The 24,952-nt window shown below is 38.3% G+C and overlaps 1 protein-coding gene across 2 annotated transcripts in view; it reads right to left on the bottom strand.

Annotated features, from left to right (window-relative positions):
- CLDN16 (claudin 16) overlaps positions 1 to 22,645 on the bottom strand; it is a 28,196-nt gene extending 5,551 nt beyond the window's left edge. The window contains exons 1-3 of one of the 2 annotated variants that reach the window (XM_082461581.1): positions 17,104 to 22,645; positions 3,856 to 3,934; positions 234 to 398 (exon numbers count right to left, since the gene is read on the bottom strand). In XM_082461581.1, coding sequence (XP_082317707.1) covers positions 234 to 398; positions 3,856 to 3,934; positions 17,104 to 17,274 — 415 coding nt within the window. In that variant the 5' untranslated portion in view covers positions 17,275 to 22,645. Of the gene's footprint in view, positions 1 to 233; positions 399 to 3,752; positions 3,935 to 17,103 lie in introns of both variants that reach the window. The other variant, XM_082461580.1, reaches the window with a different exon arrangement.
- Between the last annotated feature and the right edge of the window lie 2,307 nt (positions 22,646 to 24,952).

Genomic DNA, 24,952 nt, shown 5'->3' with positions numbered 1-24,952 from the left:
TTAAAAAATAGTTCAAGGACATCAATAAACCCTGACCAGGGATATTAACAAAAGATTAATTATCTGATTCCAAAACTAAGGAAAGCAGGGTTGGTGGATGTGCTCCTTATTCCTTCAATCTAGAAAAACAAGTCAAATATTATCCTAAAATGAACTACTTCAGAACAGCACCCTTCTTCATCCCAAGACCTTAGTCGAGTATCTTTATCCCCATCACTAGTCCAGACCAATACCTGCTATAAGTAATGTGGTTCCAGCAACAAAGCAGATGCGGACTTTGATGTATGGCTCATCAGGGAGCAATTTCACACAGTCAAGACCAAGGAGCAGGGTAATAAATCCAAATCCAGCTAAAATATCTGCAGTAATCATCAGTGCCCGAGTTACCACCAGCTTCACTAGAAGATCAGAGCATGTGGTTTCAGCATAATCAGAGGAAGGAGACATGTTAATACACAGAGGTACACCAAATAACAGACAACCACGTACATTAACACACGCCCACTGAATAAAATCAGACTTTAAATATGCATGAACTTGAAAATAAATACCCTTAATTTTTCATAAAATGCAAAAATAGTATGAGACTATCAACAGTATTATTTGGTTAAGGACTGTTTATTATAGTCTTGTTGGCCATCTAGTAAAATGCCTGCCATATGGTGGGGACTAAATAACTATTTCCTTTTTGCCTCCTGTTTTGGAATGAGTCTCATTCACAAGTATTAGCTTAATGCTGAATTGAAAGTAGAGTATCTCTTCTTCTGAAGACAACCAATAAATATTCAATAAATAAATAATCACTACATTTGTTTGAAGTGTTATTGAAAAAAATGTAACAAATTGGTTAAAATAGGGGAGCAGAATAAAATACTTCAAGACATCTCATGCCAGTTCAGGTAGGAGCCATCAGCAGATCTTTAGAAGGAGAAGGAGCTTCCGTTATTAAACAGAAGACTATTTATTTTCTTTTATTCCTTCAGGTTGTGACCCTTCTCGGCCAACACCCTGCATTAATCCTTCAACCTTGCATTGTCAACGTAGCATATTTTAAAGCTATTGCCAATGAGAATATGTGGTAGAAAGTCCAGGAAAGAGAAGATCAGGTAAATAGAAGTAGAATAGTAGCAGTCACCTGCAATGGGAGCACCATCAACTGCAAAAGCCTCCTCACCTGTGAGTCCCAGTGACACTAAATTAAAACTAGAATAATGTTGTCACAAACGGAGGGTTAATTATCTGAAGTCAGAACTATTGTTACTTTAGCTGGCTACTGGAGAGGAGTAATAAAATTTATTCCTTTGATGGTATCATAATTATGTTTTATTTTCATAGTGATCTGGAGTTTACTTGTATTGAAATAATTTTTCCCCAATGATGAGACAACTTTAGGGGCTATTTAGTTATAGATGGCTTGTAAAAATGTGGCCAATTTTCCTCATTTCAAATATAAAATATTTTTATAATCCATCTAAGAGAAGAAATCAATGCATAAAATCAGTTTCTACCTTATTAATAGGTGAATATTTAAGATCTCAAAATGTGACATTATTTTTTAAAATTTAGGCTCAAATTTCAAATTTAGGCCAAATCTAAGGTTCTTTTTTTTTTTTCCAAATTAAGGAAAGAGAAAAATATGTAACTCATTAGGTGATATCAGTTTTTATATTTTCGCAGATCTCCTTGATCCTCAAATGTTATATATAAGTGGGCTTCCTATTCAGCACCCCAAACCAAGTGGTCCCACATTTTGGAGTGCCTCCCTTGAAATTTTCTAAGTCCTCTTCTGGAACCTGGGATCAACAGGGCCAGGGTTGCTATCTGGATGGGGTGCCCTGAAATCATTGTGGGCCCTGGTCTTCCCCTCTCTGACCCTTGCTCCCATACAAAGTGTGTCTCAGATGGTCTGTGGAACTACAGGACTCATGCCTATGGTGTCATCCAGGGGCCACATGGCTAGCCCAGTTCCAAGAGGGCAGCTCTGCAAGAGATTGTTAATGCTGGCCAGCCAGGAATTTCCTTTTGGAGATTATCTGAGATTTGGCTGCCAGAATAATGTTAAATACCCTGATTTGGGGGGTGGAGAAGGGTTAAAATTAACAGTATCAACAGGAACCCTAAAAAAGGCATCTGGGTCTAAATACTCTAAGTATACAAGGTAATGAGAAAGGTGATCTAATTGTGATTGTATAAAAGATACCAAAGACTAAAAATAAAATCCTACTCTCTTACAGGTAACATCCTAACTTAGAGGGTACAGTTATATTATTTTCTTAGAACACATTTTCATCTCTCTTGTCTTTAAGCATATGATAGAATTTTTTAAAGAAAATTAATGGATTTTTAGTATATTATTTGAAAGTAATAGGTAAAAATATATCAAAAGACAAATGTGAGATAGTATAGGCAAAAGATAAAGGACCATTTTAAAATATAAACAGTGATTTTTTTCTGTGTAGTAGGCTTATGAATAATTTTATTTTCTTCTTACATAAATGTACATAACAAATATTTAAAAGTTTGAAATATTTCATCTTTCTATTTTCTTCTCAACTCTAACCATAGCACTGTATTTCTGGAATAGCCTAGGGTCCACATGAACATGAATGCCCATTCCTATTGACCAAATCGTGCCTCTTTGTAGATAGAACTAGGTTAGTGCAAGAAGGGAAAAAAGAGGAAAACATAAAAGGCCTTTTTCTAAAAAATGAAATAAAAGCTTTATGAATTAAAAAATATTTCAGGCACTCAAATCCTAAATGGCAGAGAAAGATATTTGTAGAGCACAGCTCCTTTTAAGTGCTTTTCCCTGGACTGAAATAGCTGTTCAGGGGAAAAGTCACACTCTAAAGGTTTACTTTTCATTTATCTTGAGAAAAGAAGTTGTGATATTGTACCACCACCCATCATTTGATTTGAAAGAGACTAAAACCAATTTGCTTTAATAACAGCACCAGTATTTCTTGGCACGATTGGGTGTTCTAATAAGTAAATAAATAAACAAACAAACACACAAATAAATAAATAAATGGTATGGAGAAGAGTTGAGAGAATCAGTAATAAGGTTTTTCAATCTATGAAATCTTTTATTCATAGAAACATGGGCCTTGTTAACACCTAATTATAATTTAAAGCTAAAGGTAGGGAAGGTGAAGGAGATGGCTTTATTATTTCTGCTAAGAATGTGTCACATATTTTAATGTTTTTCATTCCCTGATCCCACAGTCTGGTCTCTCTTTGCCTATCTGTCTCCCTATCTGTTTTTCTGTCTCTGTCTCTGCCCCTCTATATCCACTGTCTCTCTTTCTTAACAAGTCATCCATTGAAATACTGTAAACTTTCTATCTGACCTAAGTCATAGCTAAAAGACATCTCTGAAATGCTTTTCATCTGACCGGTCAATTCTAATCATAAAATCACTGCACCCTGAAGATTTCATTTCAATTTAAAAATTGTTTACTATAAGCCTGCTGTGTATAAGACACTATACCAGACCCTTCGTGGGAGAGCAGAACTGAATAAGATAATATTTTTACCCTAAAGGAATTTATAAATACATGGGAAAAGATAAAATATGCTAAAAATGTTTCAATTCACATTTTAGAAATAAACTAAATTTCTAATTGAAACACTTAAAACTGGACAGAACCTTAATATAGAATAGTAAAAAACAAAAACACATAATGGAAACCTGAGTTCAATTTCCTTTGGTCTTCCCTCCCTGACAAGGGTGATGTCTAAGGCATACGTACAGGAGTGTTCAGCAAATATAGAATCGTACTCATCACAGGTGCGAATCCCATCAAAAGCATTTGTGACACACTCCCACCAGAGGCCTCGGCATTTTGTGCTCACCTAGATGTTGGAGAAGACACTGTGTGAAACAATTCAGGCAGACACACTTCAATTCACCTTGATCAAAGGAAGAACTTGGCTGTTGTGAGTTTGATAGCAAAGTACAGTGGTTACAAGCATGATCGGAATTTCATTTACAACAAACACAATGCATTTTAGAGTATTTTCCCTTAAGCACTAACAATTCAAGGCTTTCACCACCAGGAAGTAAAATCACTTCCTGATTTGGGGGTGGGGGGGCAGGAAGAAGTCATGCCTAAGATGGATAAAATCAGAATTAAACATATGCAAATGCCTATGGCTGGTTCTATCATCAAGTCAGTTTAATAGGGCGACAATTCATTTCACTACCATATGCTGACATTTACTTATCCAAAAAAAAAAAAAAAATCAATATAACAATAGGTGATAACTGTTGACATCTTGAGTCTATTAGGAATGTACATTAATTTTTCTTCATCATGAACAATGAGTCCCATGAAGAAACATGTTATTATATATGAGGCTCATAAATTTAAAATAATGGTCAAAGAAAGTTATACATAAAGACGACCATAAATGAAATATAAAGACCATACTACTTCTTCCTTGCTCCACTGACGGACTACCAATGTTTAAGCTATGAGATGGATGTAAACAAACTGAACATTAATTTCATACAACCTTGCAGTCGTAAATCACTTAGAAATGCTGTACAGATGATTCTAAGTATCCACTTAGAGCTAAAAGGTACAAGTGTCCTGAGCCTTCTCATACTTTACCTATAAGCTGTAAGTCAAAATAGATTTTCTAGAATTGGAAACATGCCAACAGAAAATGTTTTCAAGTATTCTTGACAGAGCTCATACATATGGAACAGAACTAATATGACTGTTTATTCTGATTTGATTACCGATTCACATTACCTTGGCAATCTGGAAATAGTTTAGTAAGATTTAACCACAAATTATCTTGGAAAATGAAAGCTTAAAGTTTTCCTTAAAGTAAGAATAAATAACAGAGCAGAGTGGGAAGAGAAATGCAAAGACAGGGAGATTATAACTGGCGCGGAGAAGAAAGGAAGGAACATGAAACATTTTGATTTGCAAAAGAAAATGATATCAGAGAATATTTGCTCTATGAAACTCTTTGACCCATGTTCTGCTTTGAAGTTGTGTTGTGCACCAAATAAAACTCTACTGCTGGCTACTCCATCACAATTTTGAATGTTGTACTTCTATTTTCACTTTGTATGTAAAATGCTTATAATTGGTAATAATAATTCTATATTGAATCTATACTCTGAAGCAGTTACTGTTTAAGTGTATTATCACCTCACTTATTAATTAAAGGATCCTGTGATCTATCATTATTACTGTCCATTTTACAAATAAGGAAAATGAGGCACAGGAAAGTTAAGTGATAACCCCAGAAAGTGTAGTTAAATGGAGAAGACAGGATTCAAACACAGCAGTCTGTGTGTACGCTCTTAAGCATTGCAGTATACTTAAAACCTATTTTTTTTAATTCCAATTTTACTTCAGGTGAAAGTACTCCAGAATTGGAAACTGGAAGATAGTTTTGGGTGAAGTAGTAAGCCCTAACTTTAATCTCATTCTATGGCCATTATTCTATGAAACCCCACTTTGGCTTTCTCTTCCTAAGATTAGATCTAGTAGTGATGTTTTAGAATGTTGGAATATTATCTGACCTGAGGCACCACAGAGACCAAAATATTAATAAAGAAAAGCCATCTTGTGAAACCTAATATATCAATTTCTAAAGAAGGATGTGAATATCTAAACTTACATTCACATGAAATTTAAGCTATAACTGAAAAAACACAGACTTTAAATTGACACTCTTATTAGCTGTGCTGCATCCTTGGCAAGGCCTTACCTTTTTTGAGCCTCAATCTCCTTATCTTTATAAAGGAGCTAATGCTAGGGTGACTATAAGAATTAAAAATTACAAACACACACAACATAAATGATTTGCTCAATAAATGATAATACTAGTAAAGTACTTAAACAGCATAGTAACCTGAGTAGTGACTAAGTTCAGCATTACTAACTAACTATGAAAGTGGAGAAAGGTAGATGTAATGGGTAGAATGGCAGCCCCCCAAAAGATGTATCCATGTTCTAATCCCCAGAACCTGTGAATGTGACCTTATTTGGAAAAAGAGACTTTGCATATGTAGTTAAATTAAGGGTTTTGAGATAAGAAGATCCTCTTGGATTACCAGGGTGGGCCCTAAATCTAATGACGTGTCCTTATAAGAAGAGACACACAGAGGAGAGACAGACAGAAGAGAAGGAAGCAACGTGCCCACAGACACAGACACTGGAGTGACGTGGGCCCACGTCAAGGAATGCCTATGTCACCAGAAGCTGGAAGAGGCGAGGAATGCATTCTCCTCTAGAGCCTTCAGAGGTGGTGTAGCCCTGCCAAAACTTTGATTTCAAAATTCTGGCCTTCAGAACTGTAAGAGAAAAATGTCTCTTGTGTTAAGCCACCAAATTGTGGCAATGTGTTATGGAAGCCCTAGGAAATGGATAGTAGAGACGATTTGTACTGAACTATTATACCACAACAGAAGACAAGCCTTCTCATAGCCTATTACCCTTCAGTCTCTCAATTAACAGGAACACACTGGATCCAGTTCATTCCAATTTGAGCTAGGTTATATGGACCTGAAGTCACTATTCTATAATCAGAGAGTGACTGTCCCCAATTTCCTGCTGTCTAACTCAGCCACTAAGACAAACAAATAAAACCTACTATAGTCATTCTCATTATATGTGAGGTTATTTAGAAAATGAGCTGAGCTATATATGTGAGGATATTTAGACTAAAAAGAGTATTTTTTTCTTGCCAAAATAAACCAGTAGTGGTGTCATTTTCAAGGCTATTGATCATTTACCTGCAATGACCATATTTAGAAAAGCAATGAGCTCATTAAAGGAAACAAGGAATCCAATTTCATTAGGTATTAATGCTTAGGGGCACAATATTAGATTGCTTGGTATTCACACTCAGTTAAGGTACGTGAGAATAGTGGCTGTAATTAACTAAACTTCTGTGTTAATATAGCACTTACTGGAGACACCCTTAAAGGTGCCTTTGTGCACAAAATACAAGGTTAAAAGACTGTTCGTTATTTATCACATTTAGGAAAGCCCTCCTTGCCTATAATTTAGAATCTTCACTTATCCTCCTGTTGTACAATGGCTTATTAAGAACTCTCTAAAACAAGCAAATCTACATTCTTTAAAGTTTTAAGACAAGGTTTTTACAAAGCAGACTCATGCTTAAAATATTATGGTTAACCTTACTTAACGGGTAAAAACAATGTTAACTAATAATTTTATCTCACAGCGTTGTCCAAAATAGACGATTACAAATTTAAGCTTTGTGCTCTTATCATGTGATTCATATATTCATAAATAACATACAAAATAATACTCAGGGAATTTTTATATCATTTCAATAAATATCTGTTGGTCCTGAAGTGGGAAGAAGTCAGTTTATCCAAGGTGTGGCAATAAAGGTGCAAGTCACAAACATGAGGCCAAACTAAATTTCTTAATATTAATTACCTGCCGACAGTGAAACATAGAGATTTTACAGAAGAGTACAGATTTCTGGCTTCCCTTGGAAACTTGGTCAGTCTGGCCACCTGGACTCCCTGGCTCCACACAGCAGCAATTAGCAGGAGCTGAGTGGATCTTCAAATTTCTACCTCTCATTTAAATCTCACCTCAGAGATATTCCTCCTTCCATGAGATTCTCCCAGTCTCTCCAGCTGGAGTTAATCTCTTCTTGGATCCCACAGTAACTAGTCCATATTTCTATAGCATGTATAATATTGCATTACCTTTTTATGTGCATTTATGTGCATCTGTCTCCCAAGTCTGCCTTTCAAACTATGTTCACTGAATGTCTGTCATGTGTCAGTCAACCGGCCAAGTGCTGGGGATACAGCAATGACCAAGATAGGCATGGCACCTTGCTTCAAGGAGCTTACAAACCCTCCTTCTCAGTATATAATAGATGCTCAATAGATGTTTACTGAAGGAAAATATTTGTCAATTTTTCTAATTCATACACATTAACTCTCATTTCTCATTTGGCATAGAAAATAGTTACTGATACACTGTACACACAATTGATGCTTAATATCTCCTTTTGACTTGACTGAAAAGACTAGAATGTCTAAATCCAGGAGTTAAAGAAATATTATTGAGACCAGAGAGTTTATGCTGATTTGGTGTCAGCCTGGACCCTATCTACTCAACTGGCTCTGGAAAGTGTTTACCACAATACTAAGGATGAGCAAGCAGGATACCACATAGAAAAATAGTTTCAGGAAACTTTCAGGAAGAGGCACTGATGGTCCCTCTTCCTAGTTGAGTTTATAATGGCATAAATTAATTCCTTAATCCTGGAATTTCTTATTCTAACCTCTTTAGCAGTTTCCAATTGAGGTTTCTCTATCCTAGCCTTTGCCAATTTCCCTTTTCTTATCCCTCTGAAAATATTTACAAGTAGCAACACACAATTTTGCCTGCATTGTCTTATCTTCTGCAGTTTTGAGTGTGCCTGCCATGCCTCCATATATTTTATATATCTTTTGAGAAGAGAGAAACTTAAAAATACTTTAATTAATTGGCATTTTCTCCTCCTGTTACATAGGAGAAATTTATGTATATATCTATTGGGTTGGCCAAAAAGTGTCTTCGGTTTTTAAGTAAAAATAAAAACCACATTTTTCATTTTCACCAAGAACTTTATTGAACAATATATTCACCGTTTTGTTCCACTACTTTCTCCCATTTTTCAGGCAACTTCATAATTCGATTTTCCCCAAACTTTTTACCTTTCTGAGCAAAGAACTGTTCCAAGTGCCTTTTACAATCTTCCAGGGAATTGAACTTTTTTTCATTAAGAGAATTTTGTAAAGGCCAAAATAAATGGAAATCCGAAGGTGCAATGTCTGGTGAATACGGTGGATGAATGAGAACTTCCCAGCCAAGCTGTAACAGTTTTTGCCTGGTCACCAAGGAAACATGCAGTCTTGCATTATCCTGATAGAATCTTATGCGTTTTCTGTTGACTAATTCTGGACGCTTTTCATCGAGTGCTGCTTTCATTTGGTCTAATTGGGAGCAGTACTTGTTGGAATTAATCATTTGGTTTTCCAGAAGGAGCTCATAATAGAGGACTCCCTTCCAATCCCACCATATACACAACATCACCTTGTTTGGATAAAGACCGGCCTTTGGTGAGGTTGGTGGTGGTTCATTTCGCTTGCTCCACGATCTCTTCTGTTCCACATTATCGTACAGTATCCACTTTTCATCGCCTGTCACAATTTGTTTTAAAAACGGAATGTTTTCATTATGTTTAAGTAGAGAATCGCATGCGGAAATATGGTCAAGAAGGTTTTTTTCACTTAACTTATGTGGAACCCAAACATCAAAGTGATTCACATAACCAAGCTGGTGCAAGTGATTTTCAGTGTTTGATTTGGATATTTTGAGTATGTCGGCTATCTCCCATGTGGTACAACGTTGATTGTTCTCAATTAATGTCTCGATTTGTTTGCTATCAACTTTAATTGCTCTACCCAACCATGGAGCATCGTCCAGAGAGAAATCTCCAGCACGAAACTTGGCAAACAACTTTTGACACCTTCAGTCACAGCACCTTCTCCATATGCTGCACAAATCTTTTCTTGCGTTTAGGTTGCATTTTTACCTTTCTTGAAATAATAGAGCATAATATGCTGAAAACGTTGCTTTTTTTTCTTCCGTCTTCAATATTAAAATGGCTACACAAAAATTCACCAACTTTGATCTTTTTTAAATGCATACTGATATGACAGCTGTCACATACAATCTAACAAAATTGTTTTGAATGAATTTAAAAGACAACTAAGTGCTACTAGAGCCATCTTATGGAAAAAAACGAACCAACCGTTTGGCCAACCCAATATATATAGTAATTATACACAGCAGGCTTAGTAAATGTTTTTTCTTGGTTGACCACAATTAAACAAGATTTTTCTTTGTCACTATGCATTATGTTATAAATGCATATGCATTGGGATTTATGTGTAAATGTAATATATATAGGAAGAATAATCATTAGCCAAAAGAAAAATGGGATAAGTCATGAAGATATATTCTTTTAAAAACCACCTTGCATATGCATGAAATAGAGATTTATAGTTTTCACATCACTTTACCATCCCTGTGCTAGTGTACTTTAATGTTGAAGATGCAACTTACTTGTTTCCAGTACTTAATTGAATATATTTATTGGGGTGCAAAAGTTTTAATAATACTATAGTAAATAATGTTTTACTCCTAAAACATGAAACATTTTCACTTTGAACAAAAAGGCATTTGAATTTTCTCATACTAGAGTTCTGAACTTTTAATTTTTGCATTTTCTTTTCCTTTTCTTACTATCCCAGGGCCTAAAAGAACTCAAGACAGGTATTTATAAGGATGAGAAAGCAAGATTAAAATAAATATAATAGATGTCACCTTTCTTTTTTACTCCATTTATACCATGAGTTTATTTGCTAAAATATATTTGGTTTAACTCTTCTTGCTTAGCTGTGGAGCACTGGCTAAAGGTATAAATGGCAAGAACGTGATAATGAAAACCTAGTAGGTATTAATATAATGTTTGTGGCCTTCATGGTCATATTACCTAATTTACATATATGGACTATATAAATATTTCAATCTTAATATTTATTATTTAATTTAAGTCATACATTTAATCATTTTAGGATGTTTTCCTTATGAAAGTATGGAATCACAACTTTGCAAAGATTACTGGCCAGTGGCAGAGATCACAATTTACGTTGAGTGAATTATTACAAAATATTAATTTCCTTTTCTCTCACTCCTTTTCTTCATTTCTTGCCCTCTTTGAAGCACCAGGAAGAAAAGCTATATTTTCTAGGTAGGAATACACTCTTCACCAACTTTATTATACATCTCAGGGGATTGGCTCCTTTTTCCTATCTGATTAAAAAGAGGGACCAAATCCATATCTTGAAAAAATTTAAACTGCAGCAAGATGAAAGATCTTCCCTAAGAAAAAGTGATGGTCTTTCTACAGAGATACTTCTTATTTAGTGTTCAACGTGAGATTTCCAAATATCACTTCACATTATATTTCACTCATTTATTCACTCTTTTAGTAAGTATGTCAAGTATCATAATAGGTACCCATTCACTTCATAATAACAAATGCATCCTGAGTTCCCATTATGTAGAAGGGGGTGCTAGGAGCTGTAGGAGACCATGAGGTGAATTAAAGAATATTTCTAGGCTCAAATGTCTGCTAAAGGAGTTTAAAATCAGTTGGAAAGCAAAGCAAGTGTATAGATAATCAGAGTACATGCTAGCTCTAATAATTTCAATATTTATGTATGAAAGAATTGTAGCATCATTAATGAAAATAGAAATCCCAGGGGAGAACCTGGTAATGAAGATAAAATAAATCCAAATGTGGATTACCTTTCATTTGAGGTCATAAAATTTTAATCATAACAGTGCTTGGTACATGACAAATTCTCAGTAAATAATTAACAAAAGTTGAACTGAAAAATGAAATAAACTTGTTAAAACATTTTTTTCTTTCTGATAATTGAGAGACCAGTAACTTTGTGAAGAAGCTACTTTTCTATTTTACTGTGGATAATGAAGAATTACACATTTCATGATGTAATTAACATATTTATGTTATTAATTCATAATTTATTTTCTTTTAAAATGTATTTAATATATAACTTATGCTATTTTGTCTCTATTCTCTGCCTTATTCCCCTGGTTAGACAAAAAGGGAACAGTCATAAGTGTAAAAATGGAAAAAACAACAGCTCAGAGAAGTAAACAAAATTTGTCCAAGAGAATCAATAGAGAAAATAGGAATAAAACTTAAATCTCATATTTCTCCCTTCAGTGAACATTGTACAAAATGTCATCTCCTCCTCCAGAACAAAAACAAAACAATAAACTGCAAATAGACGATAATATATCTAATATTTATTGACTGATTTGTATTTGACTGGTACTGCGGTAAACTAGATACACAGGCTCATTTAACCCTCACAAGACACTTACCATGTGCATATTGTTACTCTCCCTTTATAAAAGAAGAAATGCAGTTTTACACAACTTAAACATCTGTCTAAATTCACACAGCTACTGCCTGGCAGGGTGGGATTTAATCTCAGGTCCCTGTAACATCAAGTTCAACCTGTAAACATCCACACTGAAAAGCATTCCCTTCCTGGCCCCCTCAAGGTGCTGTGCAACAATCTAAGTAAGAAAAAAATAGTGGCATGGCCCAGGGATATTGCTGCTTAATGACTTCTGTATAGAGACTAATTTTCCTCCATTTAAGCTCTAGGTGAGTGGCTCCAACCTTCCTCCAATTACCCCGAAACAGTAAAGTATATTTCAAATTTTACTACTCCTTCTCTATCAGCCTTCTTTCCCCACATGCAATCAATTATTAATCCCATCAATTTGAGTTCTTTAGTTTCCCATATTATGCCTTTTTATGCCTTTTTAAAAATTTTTTATTGAATTATAGTTGATTTACAATGTTGTATTAGTTTCAGATGTACAGCAAAGTGAATCAGTTATACATATACATATATCTACTCTTTTCAGATTGTTTTCCCGTATAGGCTGTTACAGAGTATTGAGTAGAGTTCCCTGTGCTGTACAGTAGGTTCCTATTAGTTATCTATTTTATACATAGTAGTGTGTATATGTCAATCCCAGTCTCCCAATTTATCCCTCCCTGCTTATCCCCTGGTAACCATAAGTTTGTTTTCTACATCTGTGACTCTACTTCTGTTTTGTAAACAAGTTCATTTGTACCCTTTTTAAGTTTGCTGCCACACTAGTTCAGACCATCAATGTTTTCCTCCTGTTTTATGGGAAAAGCTGCCTAGCTGATCTCCCTATAATTCATTTTATCCTTTCTAATCATTCCCCACATTAGCCAGAATGATTGCTCTTTCTAAAACACACATATATGTTTGCTTACAGTGAACCACCCTTGTCTATGGTATAAGATCTATATTTTACATGAACACAATCCCTCAATGATCCAGCCCCTATATTCTCCTCCCTATGTTGAAAACTTTTTCCAATATGTCCAAAGTGATAAACATACAGCACTCTCATACCTAGATCTCTGCCTATATCATGTCCTGTGCGTGCAATACTCTCTACTTTTTCTGCCCCCTTCACTTGTTCTTCAAGCCTAGTTTATCTATTTCTTCTGGGTAACCTTCACTGATTATACACGATTGAGTGAGCTGGCCACTCAGAGTTATTTGTAATCATAGCACTGGTCATATCATACTATCAGTTTACCTGTCTGTCTCCCCCAATATGCTGGGAGAAACCTAAGGAAGATCTAAGTTTCTTCCTCCTTCATAACCTGTACCCACCACAATACGAAGTAGATAGTAGATATCAAAGAGCATTTGTGGAATGAAAGATTATAGAAAGAAAAGAAAAAAAAAGGGAGCAGAAAAAAGAGAGATAAAGAGAAAAAGGAGAAAGGTGGGGGGGAGAAAAAGAAGAATAAAAGAAAAGTAGGGGATAAAAGGTTTTTTAAAAGGGAGGAAAAGGGAGAAGGGGAGAAGGAAGGGAGAAGAGGAAGAAGAAGAAAGAGGAAAGAGGCAGGGAGGAAAGAAGAAAGGAAGGGAGAAAAAAAGTAAGGAGAGAAGTAGAGTGAGGAATAGGAAGAAAGAGCATATAAAGTTAACAGAAAAATGAAGACTATTCACACTAGATTTCCTAGTGGAAATTTCTAGGGAGGTTCTAGATGCCATCAGTCCTCCAGCGGCTGGCCATCTCTCTAGAAGACATAGTCATGTCTCTAGAAATAGTCATAGTCAAGGAGTTCTGATGTTAAAGAATGGAGGACTAAAAAGGACTTTAAAACAACTGAGTTCAACTTCATTTTATAATTGAGGAAACTGAGCCGAAGACACGAGCTGAGACTGCTCAATAGAAGACAGTTAAGATGCGAACACAGGCTGGAATAATTTCAAAACCCAAGTTCTCTTCACACATCAGTCTTCCCCAAGACACACATGAATCAAGAATGACAGGGGCAGCATGGTAGCTCAGGACCCCTGGTCCCTGACTTGGGGCTGTGCACAATTCCGTGTGCTATTTCTTTTTCCTAATGTTTTTACTTAACGCAAAGAACTTTCCTCTTCAAGACAGGTATAAATGAGGCCCAATACTATTTTGTAGTATTTTGAGTATTCTCTAGTAAGGCAAAAGGATATCTGAGCTCTATCTGCTTCTTGCTCTCTGTTACTCACCTTTAGCCTGTAGTTTTGTTATTTGTCCTCTCTCTTGGAAGACCTCTGCTGCCATTTCTACCTTTTGAAATCCTTGGCATCTTTTTTGACGCTTTGTTCAAATGTCTTTTCCTCCTTGAGGCCTGTCTCAATGTCCCTGACAGGAAATAATCATTCTCTCTTCTTTCCTCCAGTGGCACTTTGTTCATTTCTTTCTCAAATATGAATTGGCCTACACCCTTTATTAGAGTTTCATGTGCATCTTTGTTCCTCCCTAAACGTGCTCTCATGAAAGGCAGGAATGGCTCTTGCTTTAGCTTTGACTCCCCTTGGAGTATTAGCACGGCACCTTTGAAATGACATACATTTCATGTTTGTTACGTTGAACTGAACTACAGAATCCATTTTCCAACACTGATGCCTACATCACTTTCAAAGATTAACAAAGTGAAAAATTCATTATATTCCTTTTTGTTTAAATTTTCTATGGGTATGCTTTTTTTTAAAAGCCCTTTTATTTTGTCAATTTTTGTCCAGTAGTTGTTTAAAGTGAGCTGTTAATATGGACCAATGACGATATATACACAAGGAAGGAAGCAAAGAGACAGAACAATAAAATTGAGTCAGTGAGTATCAGAACCTTGACATTTATGGATAATATTATGACTTTATCTGCCAACTGAAGGAGTAATTGTTATGAGAGATCCATGTCCCTTTAAAAATACTGGCAAATAAAGAGACTGTTGGAGAGAAGGGGGCCTCATTTGTTAAAGGATTCTTCTTTTTATTTTTAATTTTAGAATATTATTTATTTTTTATACAGCAGGTTCTTATTAGTTATCTATTTTATATATATTGGTGTATATATGTCAATCCCAATCTCCCAATTCATACCACCCTCCCTTGCCCCCTTGGTGTCCATACGTTTGTTCTCTACATCTGTGTCTCTATTTCTGCCCTGCAAACCGGTTCATCTGTACCATTTTTCTAGGTTCCACATATATGCGTTAATATTCAATATTTGTTTTTCTCTTTCTGACTTACTTCACTCTATATGACAGTCTCTAGATCCATCCACGTCTCTACAAATGACTAAAGGGTTCTTCTTTTAATGGGGAGGCTTCTTGGGGAAGATTTATTGCAATACATCTCAAGTATGGGAAATATGAAAGAAGCTAAGAACTACTAACTATAGTCCGAGGTTAGCAAGGATTTACTCAAGGTGAATGAACGAGACTACTCATTCCACTCATTTTACCTAGAAGTGTTCTTGGCAAAGAACAGATGGCAGATTGGTTGTATGTACTGAGATGAAAGCAAGAAGGCACTTTAAATACCAGAACTCCCAATCTGCCTCAGCAAGGTCTGACCCTTTCTAAACTTTCATTTCTTATCAAGTGAAGTTAGCAGTTCCATCAGCTTAAGGAGAAAGATTTTCAAATTGTTTTGGAAAATATTTTAAGAATGCTTTTAGATGAGATTTTGCATGTTTTTAAAAACATAATTTTAAGTGAGCTCAAGTCCAATATATTTCTGTATTCATCACCTACTACTGGCAGCCCATATTCTAGCAAGCTAATGGCAGCAGAACATTTCTATCTGCACTTTTCTGAGTACTGTTCAAAGGACAGTTTGGGTTTGTGTTTTTCATTCACCACTTATGTGCATGGCCAGATAATGCATCACTGGACTAACATATAGCAGACATCCTTTATAGTATTTCAGTTCTATCACAATTTTCAGAAAAATAATTTTCTAGTGCTAAAGAAGTACTAAAAACTCTCTTGGTTTTGAAATACCATGTAAGAGTCAGAGGAAATTTAAAAGCAAGAAAAAAATAAAACACAAAAATAATACACAGAAAAATAAAAGATTATTACTTTCCATTCGAACTCCAACTTGGGAGTTTAATAAATAAAATTAGAAGAAAAAATATAAAAACTTGCCCTCAGGTATCTTTCTTAAACTTCATAAAGGTATAGCATTTGCTAGAGTAAATTGTTCCATTCAGGATGTACATAGGAGAACATAGTGAGTTGCTGTATATTCTCAGTGAGTTCCTGATATATTCTTTCTTTCTCTCACCTACACTTTTTGAAACCTTACAAATGAATAGTTGCTGAGTCGGAAGAATTGATTTTTACTTAGTTTTACCTCTCTCAGATTCCTATAACCACAGAAAATAATTCTAAATTTGAAAATTACTTCTTTCAGAGTTTCTCCAGTGAGAAAAATAAAATTTTCAAATATGAACCACTCACTCATCTTGTACATGAACAGTAGGTTCCCAAGAGCAACTCATTTTTAAAAGAGGGTTTCTTAAACCCATATCTGTCTCCTGTACTTTGGGACGCACTGGAAAAACTTGGTTTCCCACAGAATGTTTTCTCCTACTTGGAAACTCCTTACAATGACATTTCTCCATTGCACAGTAATTGGGTAGGTTTTATATGGCTTGAGTTTGATCACTTGATCAACATTTAGCTGATCACTCCTTAAGAAAGTCTATCATACTACTTTTAATGTTGTCTTCAAGATTAACAAATTTCTGTTTGTGAGAAAGGATGTTAATGGAATGTTATTCAATTTGGTATATGCAGCAATGGAAGAGGTGAATTTCTGGAAAGATTATATAATTACGCTTGTGTAAATTTACCTTTATGAAAAAAGGGCTTATTCAGTTACCTCATCTGTAAAATGGGATAACAGCAATACCTACCACATAGATGAGCTGTGAGGATTAAATAAGCTAATAATGTAAAGACTCAGTAAATAGTAAGTAAGAAGCAAGTCCAACCATGTTGGCTATTATTACTATCTTAGTCCTAGTGAATGTAATGGGCCAGTGGGGCTTAGAGAAAAGTTGGACAGGCTCGGGTCAGTAAAAGAAGCTGCTGACTTCTTACCTCCAGGGAGTCATCTGCATTCACCGTCCAACAGTCTGTCCAGGTGGCCACAACCAAGAACCCAGTAGAGAAAAATGCAAAGAAGCAGGCGACATACTGAAAAAGATCCCTCATCTTAACGAACAGCCTGTCTGCAAGGGACACATGGGCAGCTGTCAGCCCTGGACCCATGCAGGTAGCTGGAATGCCATCAGTCTTCTGTGCTTCTGGTACCTGGGGATGTTGAAAATGCTGGTCTTTTCCTTTTCCTTACTCCCCACTGCAGGAGTCTTAAGCTGCGGTAAGAGTAATATGAACAGGCTGTAACCCACAGAGGGGTCCTGGAGGTCATTATCTGAAGCAACGAGCCTCCAATCAGAAGCCAGGTCAGTGAAAGGACTGAGAATGTTTTGGGTGGGGGAGAAAAGGAGCCCCGGCAATGTTTTCTGCCCAGACCTTGGGCTAGTGTGAGATGATGGTCACCAGAGGCACGTGCCAGCATCAAGATGGAGAGAAGGAAGAAGGGTTACACCCCATGCTGACGCCTGTAAACTGATCTTTCTCAGGCCCTCCAGAGAAAGTGAGCTATTCTCCTCCTCCCCTCAGTAAGGGGGCTATATGGTTGACTGAGTGCTTTTATTATTAGGACTATTTTAATATTCGCTGACTACCTTAGACAGACAGGCCACTGGTGAAACTATGCTAACAAGGGCTTGCTCAAGGGAGTTTGCATTCCAAAGTGCTGGGCAGAACAGCCCATAAAGGGTTTCCAAGCACCTGGGCCCCAGGTAGAGCCATGGCTCCTAACCTTTCGACATCATTCAGTGGGAAAGAGTGCGCATTTTAACCCAAAGAGCTCTGGGTATAAATCCTTGCTCTGAAGCTTACAGGCTGAAGGCACTTGGGCTGTGGTTTCTGTAAAATGGGGATATTAATACAAACAGACATCAGGAAATGTTTGGGAAAATTAAACGATACTGTGTCTGTAAATCACTTAGAACAGTGTCTGACAAAAGTAGCTAAATGGTAAATATTAACATGGCCAAGAATTCCCTATATGATTACTTTTCCCCCATGAACCAATGTTTGAAAATATGCTTGAAAAAGAAACTGTTTATTCTAGAATAAAAGGATTTTTTTAAGTCTGTGATATAGCAGGGGCAACTAGAGTTTTACCTACACCCGAATGGGTAGCCTTATTGAGTATAAATATTCCATAACCAGTAGAATTAAAAAAAAATACTTAAAACAGCATACATACCCTCATTTAATCATTATCAGATAGACCTCTCTACGCTAAAATACAGATTTTTAAGTGATAATAAAAAATATTTTACATGGTTTTTAATGCAAGACAGGGAATGAGAAAGGCAGGGGGAGAGAGAGAGAGATTGAGAGAGAAAGAGAAAGAGGAACAAGGAAAAAGGATGAGAAATAGGTCATTACTCTGGGAAGAATCATCTACTAAGAAAGTTATTTTAGTGACAGCTCAGGAAGGGATTACTTTTTGCCACTTAATAATGATTCAGTCATAATATTTAGGGTAAAAGACTAAAATCAGTATTGATAAAACATCCTCCAAGTCTATATTAAAATAATGAACTTTTGTGACTAAAATTTGTTGTTTTCTAATTTTAATTGATTTGTGTTCAAAAGTATAAGCTGTAAATATAAATGTAAAATCATTTGTAAAACCATATGTGGAATATGTCTATTTACTGCCATAAATAAAGTATATATGTTATCAGTAATTATCATTAGTTTGTGAGCGGCATTACAATTGCTTTTAATTTTATTTATTCTATTTGACTTATTTCATTTAACAATTGGGGAAAAGAACACTTATTTTTTAAAGTACTCATTCAAAGAATGGAACTACCTATGGTGTAAGGCAGCTACAACGCACACATGCCGCTTTGGTGAATCAAAGCGAATCTGTCCCTGTGCCCTAAAATCTAAAATGCTCATGCTCTGTTGATCTGGGAGGGAAACCAATTCCAAAAGCACATGCCCATTACAGGAAAAGTCCTGGACTTGGCTGCTAGCTTGCCACCCAGGGACCTTCCACAATGTACTTTTCCTGCTAAGAGTGCACCCCAGGGCAATGGTTCTTAAACTTGAGTGCACAATGGAATCTCCAAAGCCACTTGTTATAAATGCAGACTTGGGAGGTCCACCCTCAGAGATCTGGATGCGGGAAATTGGGAACGGAAGTCAAGAGTTCACATTTTGTAAATGTCTTGTATAAAATTCTGATTCTGAACCAGAGGACCATGCTTTGAGAGACTAAGAAGAAGAGAAGAAAAATCAGCATTAAAACCAGCATATTACTTTACAGACTCATATACTATAGCTCACAGACAAAGCTGCAGGAGGGGGACACCAGAATTACATCTTTGGTACCAAAGTCTTCCCTAATTAGTACCATAACAGGTCCCAAATCCAAATATCAGGACTTAATGAAGAAAGTGAAGTAAAGGAAAAAAACACTGAGCACCGTGCATGCACTATGCATGCAAACACACACCAGTACACATATATCTCTGGAAATCAGAGATTCCTTCACAGGAAATATATAGGCTGTACCTTAATTTATTTCATTCCCCAAATTGTACTGGACGTCTTATGTGGTTAAGGATTGGGAGACTAGTAATGTGACTATAGAGCTGTTCCTGAATCAAAGTATAGCACTTTTAGAGAATAATGTAAGACAAGCATGCTTAAGGGTCCATTTCTGTGGGTGAGGCCATAATATGATAGGAGATCCAAGAAAGGAGAGACAGGCAGACTAACCGATGAGTAAGAAGGACTCCATGGGTGGAGTGTGAGTGCACTTCAAACGACGAGACAAATGTGTTGGGAGCTGTGAGCACGGAGGTGCACATGCAGAATAAACCATTCACGAGTCTAGAAAACAAACTTATGGTTACCAAAGGGGATAGTGGGACAGGGGACGGGTTAAATAGGCATTTGGGATTAACAAATACACACTATTATATGTAAAATAGGTAAACAACAAGGACCAACTATATAGCACAGCGAACTATACTCAGTATCTTATAATAACTATGATGGAAAAGAATCTGAAAAAAGAAATTATATATATGTATATATATGTGTGTGTGTGTGTGTGTGTATATATATATATATATATATATATATATATAAAACTGAATCACTTTGCTGTACACTTGAAACTAACACAACATTGTAAATTAACTATACTTCAATAAAACAAAAACAAAAAAACATTCATGAGGCTATGTAATTAAATCAATTCTTCTTTCTGCCCATGCTCTAGATTCCAATACTTAGCTTTATCTACTCAATCCTACTTTAGCTCCATTCCACTCAGTACACATATACCTATAGCCTACTCTGACCAGCACTATGCTAGGTCCTGGAGACACAGAGAAAATAGAATATGGAAGACCTGGTCCCTGTCCTTGAGAAGCTACAGTGAGTGGACCAGAGCCCAGCACATGAGAGGAAGTGAAGAGCTCCGTTCAGGCAACCCTGAGTACAGTCTTAAGTGATAGTATGACTTCCAATAGTAGTACACAGGCACATTGCTTAAAAACATGCAGGGATAAGGAGGGTGGGAGGGAGGGAGATGCAGGAGGGAAGAGATATGGGAACATATATATATGTATAACTGATTCACTTTGTTATAAAGCAGAAACTAAAACACCATTGTAAAGCAATTATACTCCAATAAGGATGTTAAAAAGAAAAAAAAAAAATGCAGGGATTCCCATTATAGTATAAACACAAAGGACAATCATCCCTCTGCATGTGACCCAGTAGTGTTTATCAAATATTTTCAAATACATTATCTCATCTAAGCTCCGTGAAGACAGACAGCTTTATTTTATTCCTCAAGGTACCCCAAATGCTTAAAATTCTGCCTGGCCTATAGTAGGCTCTCAACAACTAGGTGATGAATTTCATTTAATCCTCAAAGCCCCCATGTTCGACAGAAGAGATAGTAAAGGTGGGCTTCCTCTTTCTGAATCATCCAGGGTCCCCAGGATAAATACTGGGCTGGCAGAAGTGGCTCAGTCATCTTTGCAGCTCCAGAGCTTTTCATTCTGCAGGATCCCTAAGACATCGTGGTCGATTCGTTAGCACTGTGTTCCCACTCACCCAGTACGTGCATTACTCCTGGTTGAAGAATTAGAGCCACCTGGTGATGAAGTGAGTGGTGCCCTCGGTCCAGCACCCTAACTGTCGGTCTCTGCTCAGCTGGATAAATACTGCAGTTGTCCCTTTGGCCTGCAGGTGGAAGTAGCTCTGCATTTTCAGTTGAGAAAAACAGCAAGTTGTTTTTGTGCTAACTGTTGTTTCTGTTAGGGTCACACACTGTTCCTTCTATGTTCATTATACGTCCTTAGGAGGAATAAGCTGATTTATACCACATCTTATGAATAATCTTCTCACTCCTTTTTACTTTCCCAATGTTCACTGGAAAAAAAGTACATAATAAAATCATTTGTTGTTGTCAAAGGCCATACTGCCTATAACTAAGGGCAAAATAAACCAGTGGTTAAAACGTTTGGACCTCAGAGTCAGGCAGACCCAAGTTCAGACTAAGCCACTTAACATACGTGAGCTCTTGGGCACACTACTTGCTACTTAATTAATAGCTGGCTCAATAAAATGAAAATGACATATTCTGTCTAAGATGGCTGTGAAAAATAAATAACATTTGTAGAGGTCTTAATACAGTGCCTGGAACATAATAAACAATCAATAAGTTATAGCTATTATTATTTTTATGTTACAATCTTGCTCTTCTACATATGTGCCGTATATATATATATATATATATCAATATATACACACGTGTGTATAGGTATGTATACGTGATGTATGCATATATGTACATACACATAGACGTCATAGATACATAGATACATACATAGATACATAGTAAAACAACTTAGTCAATTGAACACAGAGGAAACAAAAGGTGTAACCATGAAGAAATTTCATTTTTCTCTCCCATGATCCTTTCAAATCCATTCGTTTTTGGGCCATTTCTTCCCCTGCCTCTAGGATGAAATCTAGGGTAGGTCCCATGACATTTCTGTCATTCTTAGGTAGTATAAATTCTTCTGGTCACTTCAAGGCACAAAGACACAGCCTCATTCCAGTTATGTAAACATCTGTACTAGTGTACAGAGGCCAAGCCCTTTGTAGCCAGTCCTCCTTCGTGCAGGCCTCCCTCATAGCAACGCGCCTGCCACGGTCTCTGTCCTTTAGATTTCTTGGGCCCCAGACGAATAGCAGTCCATTATGTCTCTCCAGGTCCAGGGAACAAATACCAGGCTTTCAGTGTAGACGAGTTGGAACTCCTTTCTCTGGGCTTAAAGTAAGGTATTAGAACTATCATTCTCCTCTATGGTGCCAGGGAAGTGGGACTCAATACATGTCAGTCTCCAAAAAGCTCTCCTAACATTCATCTCTTTTCTTGGAGATAACTTTGTCTTTTTTTGTCGAGGGATGGGGAAGAGTGGGCAGGGTGGAGATAGCTGGCCCACTAAGAGTTGCAAAACTGGTTCTAAGACACCTCTTTTGCAGCTCCTGCTTCGGGAGTGTGGTATTTACTGTCTAGTGACTTCAGTCAAAACTGGGACTAAGGGGGGAAGATGGCGGAAGAGTAAGACGCGGAGATCACCTTCCTTCCCACAGATACAGTAGAAATACATCTACACGTGGAACTGCTCCTACAGAACACCCACTGAACGCTGGCAGAAAACGTCCGACCTCCAAAAAGGCAAGAAACTCCCCCCGTACTTGGGTAGGGCAAAAGAAAAAAGAAATAACAGAGACAAAAGAATAGGGACGGCACCTGCACTAGTGGGAGGGAGCCGTGAAGGAGGAAAGATTTCCACGCACTAGGAAGCCCCTTCGCGGGCGGAGACTGCGGGTGGCAGAGGGGGGAAGCTTCGGAGCCACGGAGGAGAGCGCAGCCACAGGGGTGCGGAGGGCAAAGCGGAGAGGTTCCCGCACGGAGGCTCGGCGCCGAGCAGCACTCTCCAGCCCGAGAGGCTTGTCTGCTCCCCCGCCGGGGCGGGCGGGGCTGGGAGCTGAGGCTCGGGCTTCGGTCGGATCGCAGGGAGAGGACTGGGGTTGGCGGCGTGAACACAGCCTGAAGGCGTTAGTGCACCACAGCTAGCCAAGAGGGAGTCGGGGAAAAAGTCTGCAGCTGCCGAAGAGGCAAGAGACTTTTTCTTGCCTCTTTGTTTCGCGGCGCGCAAGGAGAGGGGATTCAGAGCGCCGCCTAAACGAACTCCAGAGAAGGGCGCGAGCCGCGGCGATCACCGCAGACCCCACAGCAACAGGGGCACAGAGGAAAAAAACGGAGAGACTCCCGCACAGAGGCTCGGCGCGGAGCAGCACTCACCAGCCCGAGAGGCTTGTCTGCTCCCCCGCCGGGGCGGGCGGGGCTGGGAGCTGAGGCTCGGGTTTCGGTTTCGGTTGGATCGCAGGGAGAGGACTGGGGCTGGCGGCGTGAACACAGCCTGAAGGGGTTAGCGCACCACAGCTGGCTGGTAGGGAGTCCGGGAAAAAGTCTGCAGCTGCCGAAGAGGCAAGAGACTTTTTCTTGCCTCTTTGTTTCGCGGCGCGCAAGGAGAGGGGATTCAGAGTGCCGCCTAAACGAACTCCAGAGAAAGGCGTGAGCCGCGGCGATCAGCACGGACCCCAGAGACGGGCGTGAGACGCTGGGGCTGCTGCTGCCGCCTCCAAAAAGCCTGTGTGTGAGCACAAGTCACTCTCTACATCGCCCCTCCCGGGAGCCTGTGCAGCCCGCCACTGCCAGGGTCCCGTGATCCGGGGACAAGTTCCCCGGGAGAACGCACTGCCCGCCTCAGGCTGGTGCAACGTCACGCCGGCCTCGGCCGCCGCAGGCTCACCCCGCCTCCTCTGTACACCTCCCTCCCCGCGGCCTGAGGGAGCCAGAGCCCCCGAAGCAGCTGCTCCTTTAACCCCGTCCTGTCTGTGCGGGGAATAGACGCCCTCAGGCGACCTACACGCAGAGGCGGGTCCAAATCCAAAGCTGAACCCCAGGAACTGTGCGAACAGGGAAGATAAGGGGAAATCTCTCCCAGCAACCTTAGAAGCAGCGGATTAAAACTCCACAAACAACTTGATGGGCCTGCAGCTGGTGAATACCTGAATAGACAACGAATCATCCCAAATTCAGGAGGTGGACTTTGGGAGCAGGATATATTAATTTTTCCCCTTTTCCTTTATTTGTGAGTGTATATGTATATGCTTCTGGGTGCGATTTTGTCTGTATAGCTTTGCTTTACAATAGCTTTATTTTACTTCACTATATTATAGCCTCTTTCTTTCTTTCTGTCTTTCTTTCTATTTTTTCTCCCTTTTACTCTGAGCCGTGTGGACGAAAGGCTCTTGGTGCTCCAGCCAGGCATCAGGGCCGTGCCTCTGAGGTGGGAGAGCCAACTTCAGGACACTGGTCCACAAGAGACCTCCCAGCTTCACGTAATACCAAACGGCAAAAATCTCTCAGAGATCTCTATCTCAACATCAAGACCCAGCTTCACTCAACGACCAACAAGCTACAGTGCTGGACACCATATGCCAAACAACTAGCAAGACAGGAACACAGCCCCATCCATTAGCAGAGAGGCTGCCTAAAATCATAATAAGGCCACAGACACCCCAAAATACACCACCAGACGTGGACGTGCCCACCAGAAAGACAAGAGCCAACCTCATCCACCAGAGCTCAGGCACTAGTTCCCTCCACCAGGAAGCCTACACAACCCACTGAACCAACCTTAGCCACTGGGGACAGATACCAAAAACAACAGGAACTACGAACCTGCAGCCTGTGAAA

Source organism: Balaenoptera physalus (assembly GCF_965194825.1).
Source record: "Balaenoptera physalus genome assembly, chromosome: 4".
NCBI classification, from domain to species: domain Eukaryota; kingdom Metazoa; phylum Chordata; class Mammalia; order Artiodactyla; family Balaenopteridae; genus Balaenoptera; species Balaenoptera physalus.
The sequence above is the reverse complement of the archived record's forward strand: the minus strand, read 5'-3'. Positions and strand labels throughout refer to the sequence as shown.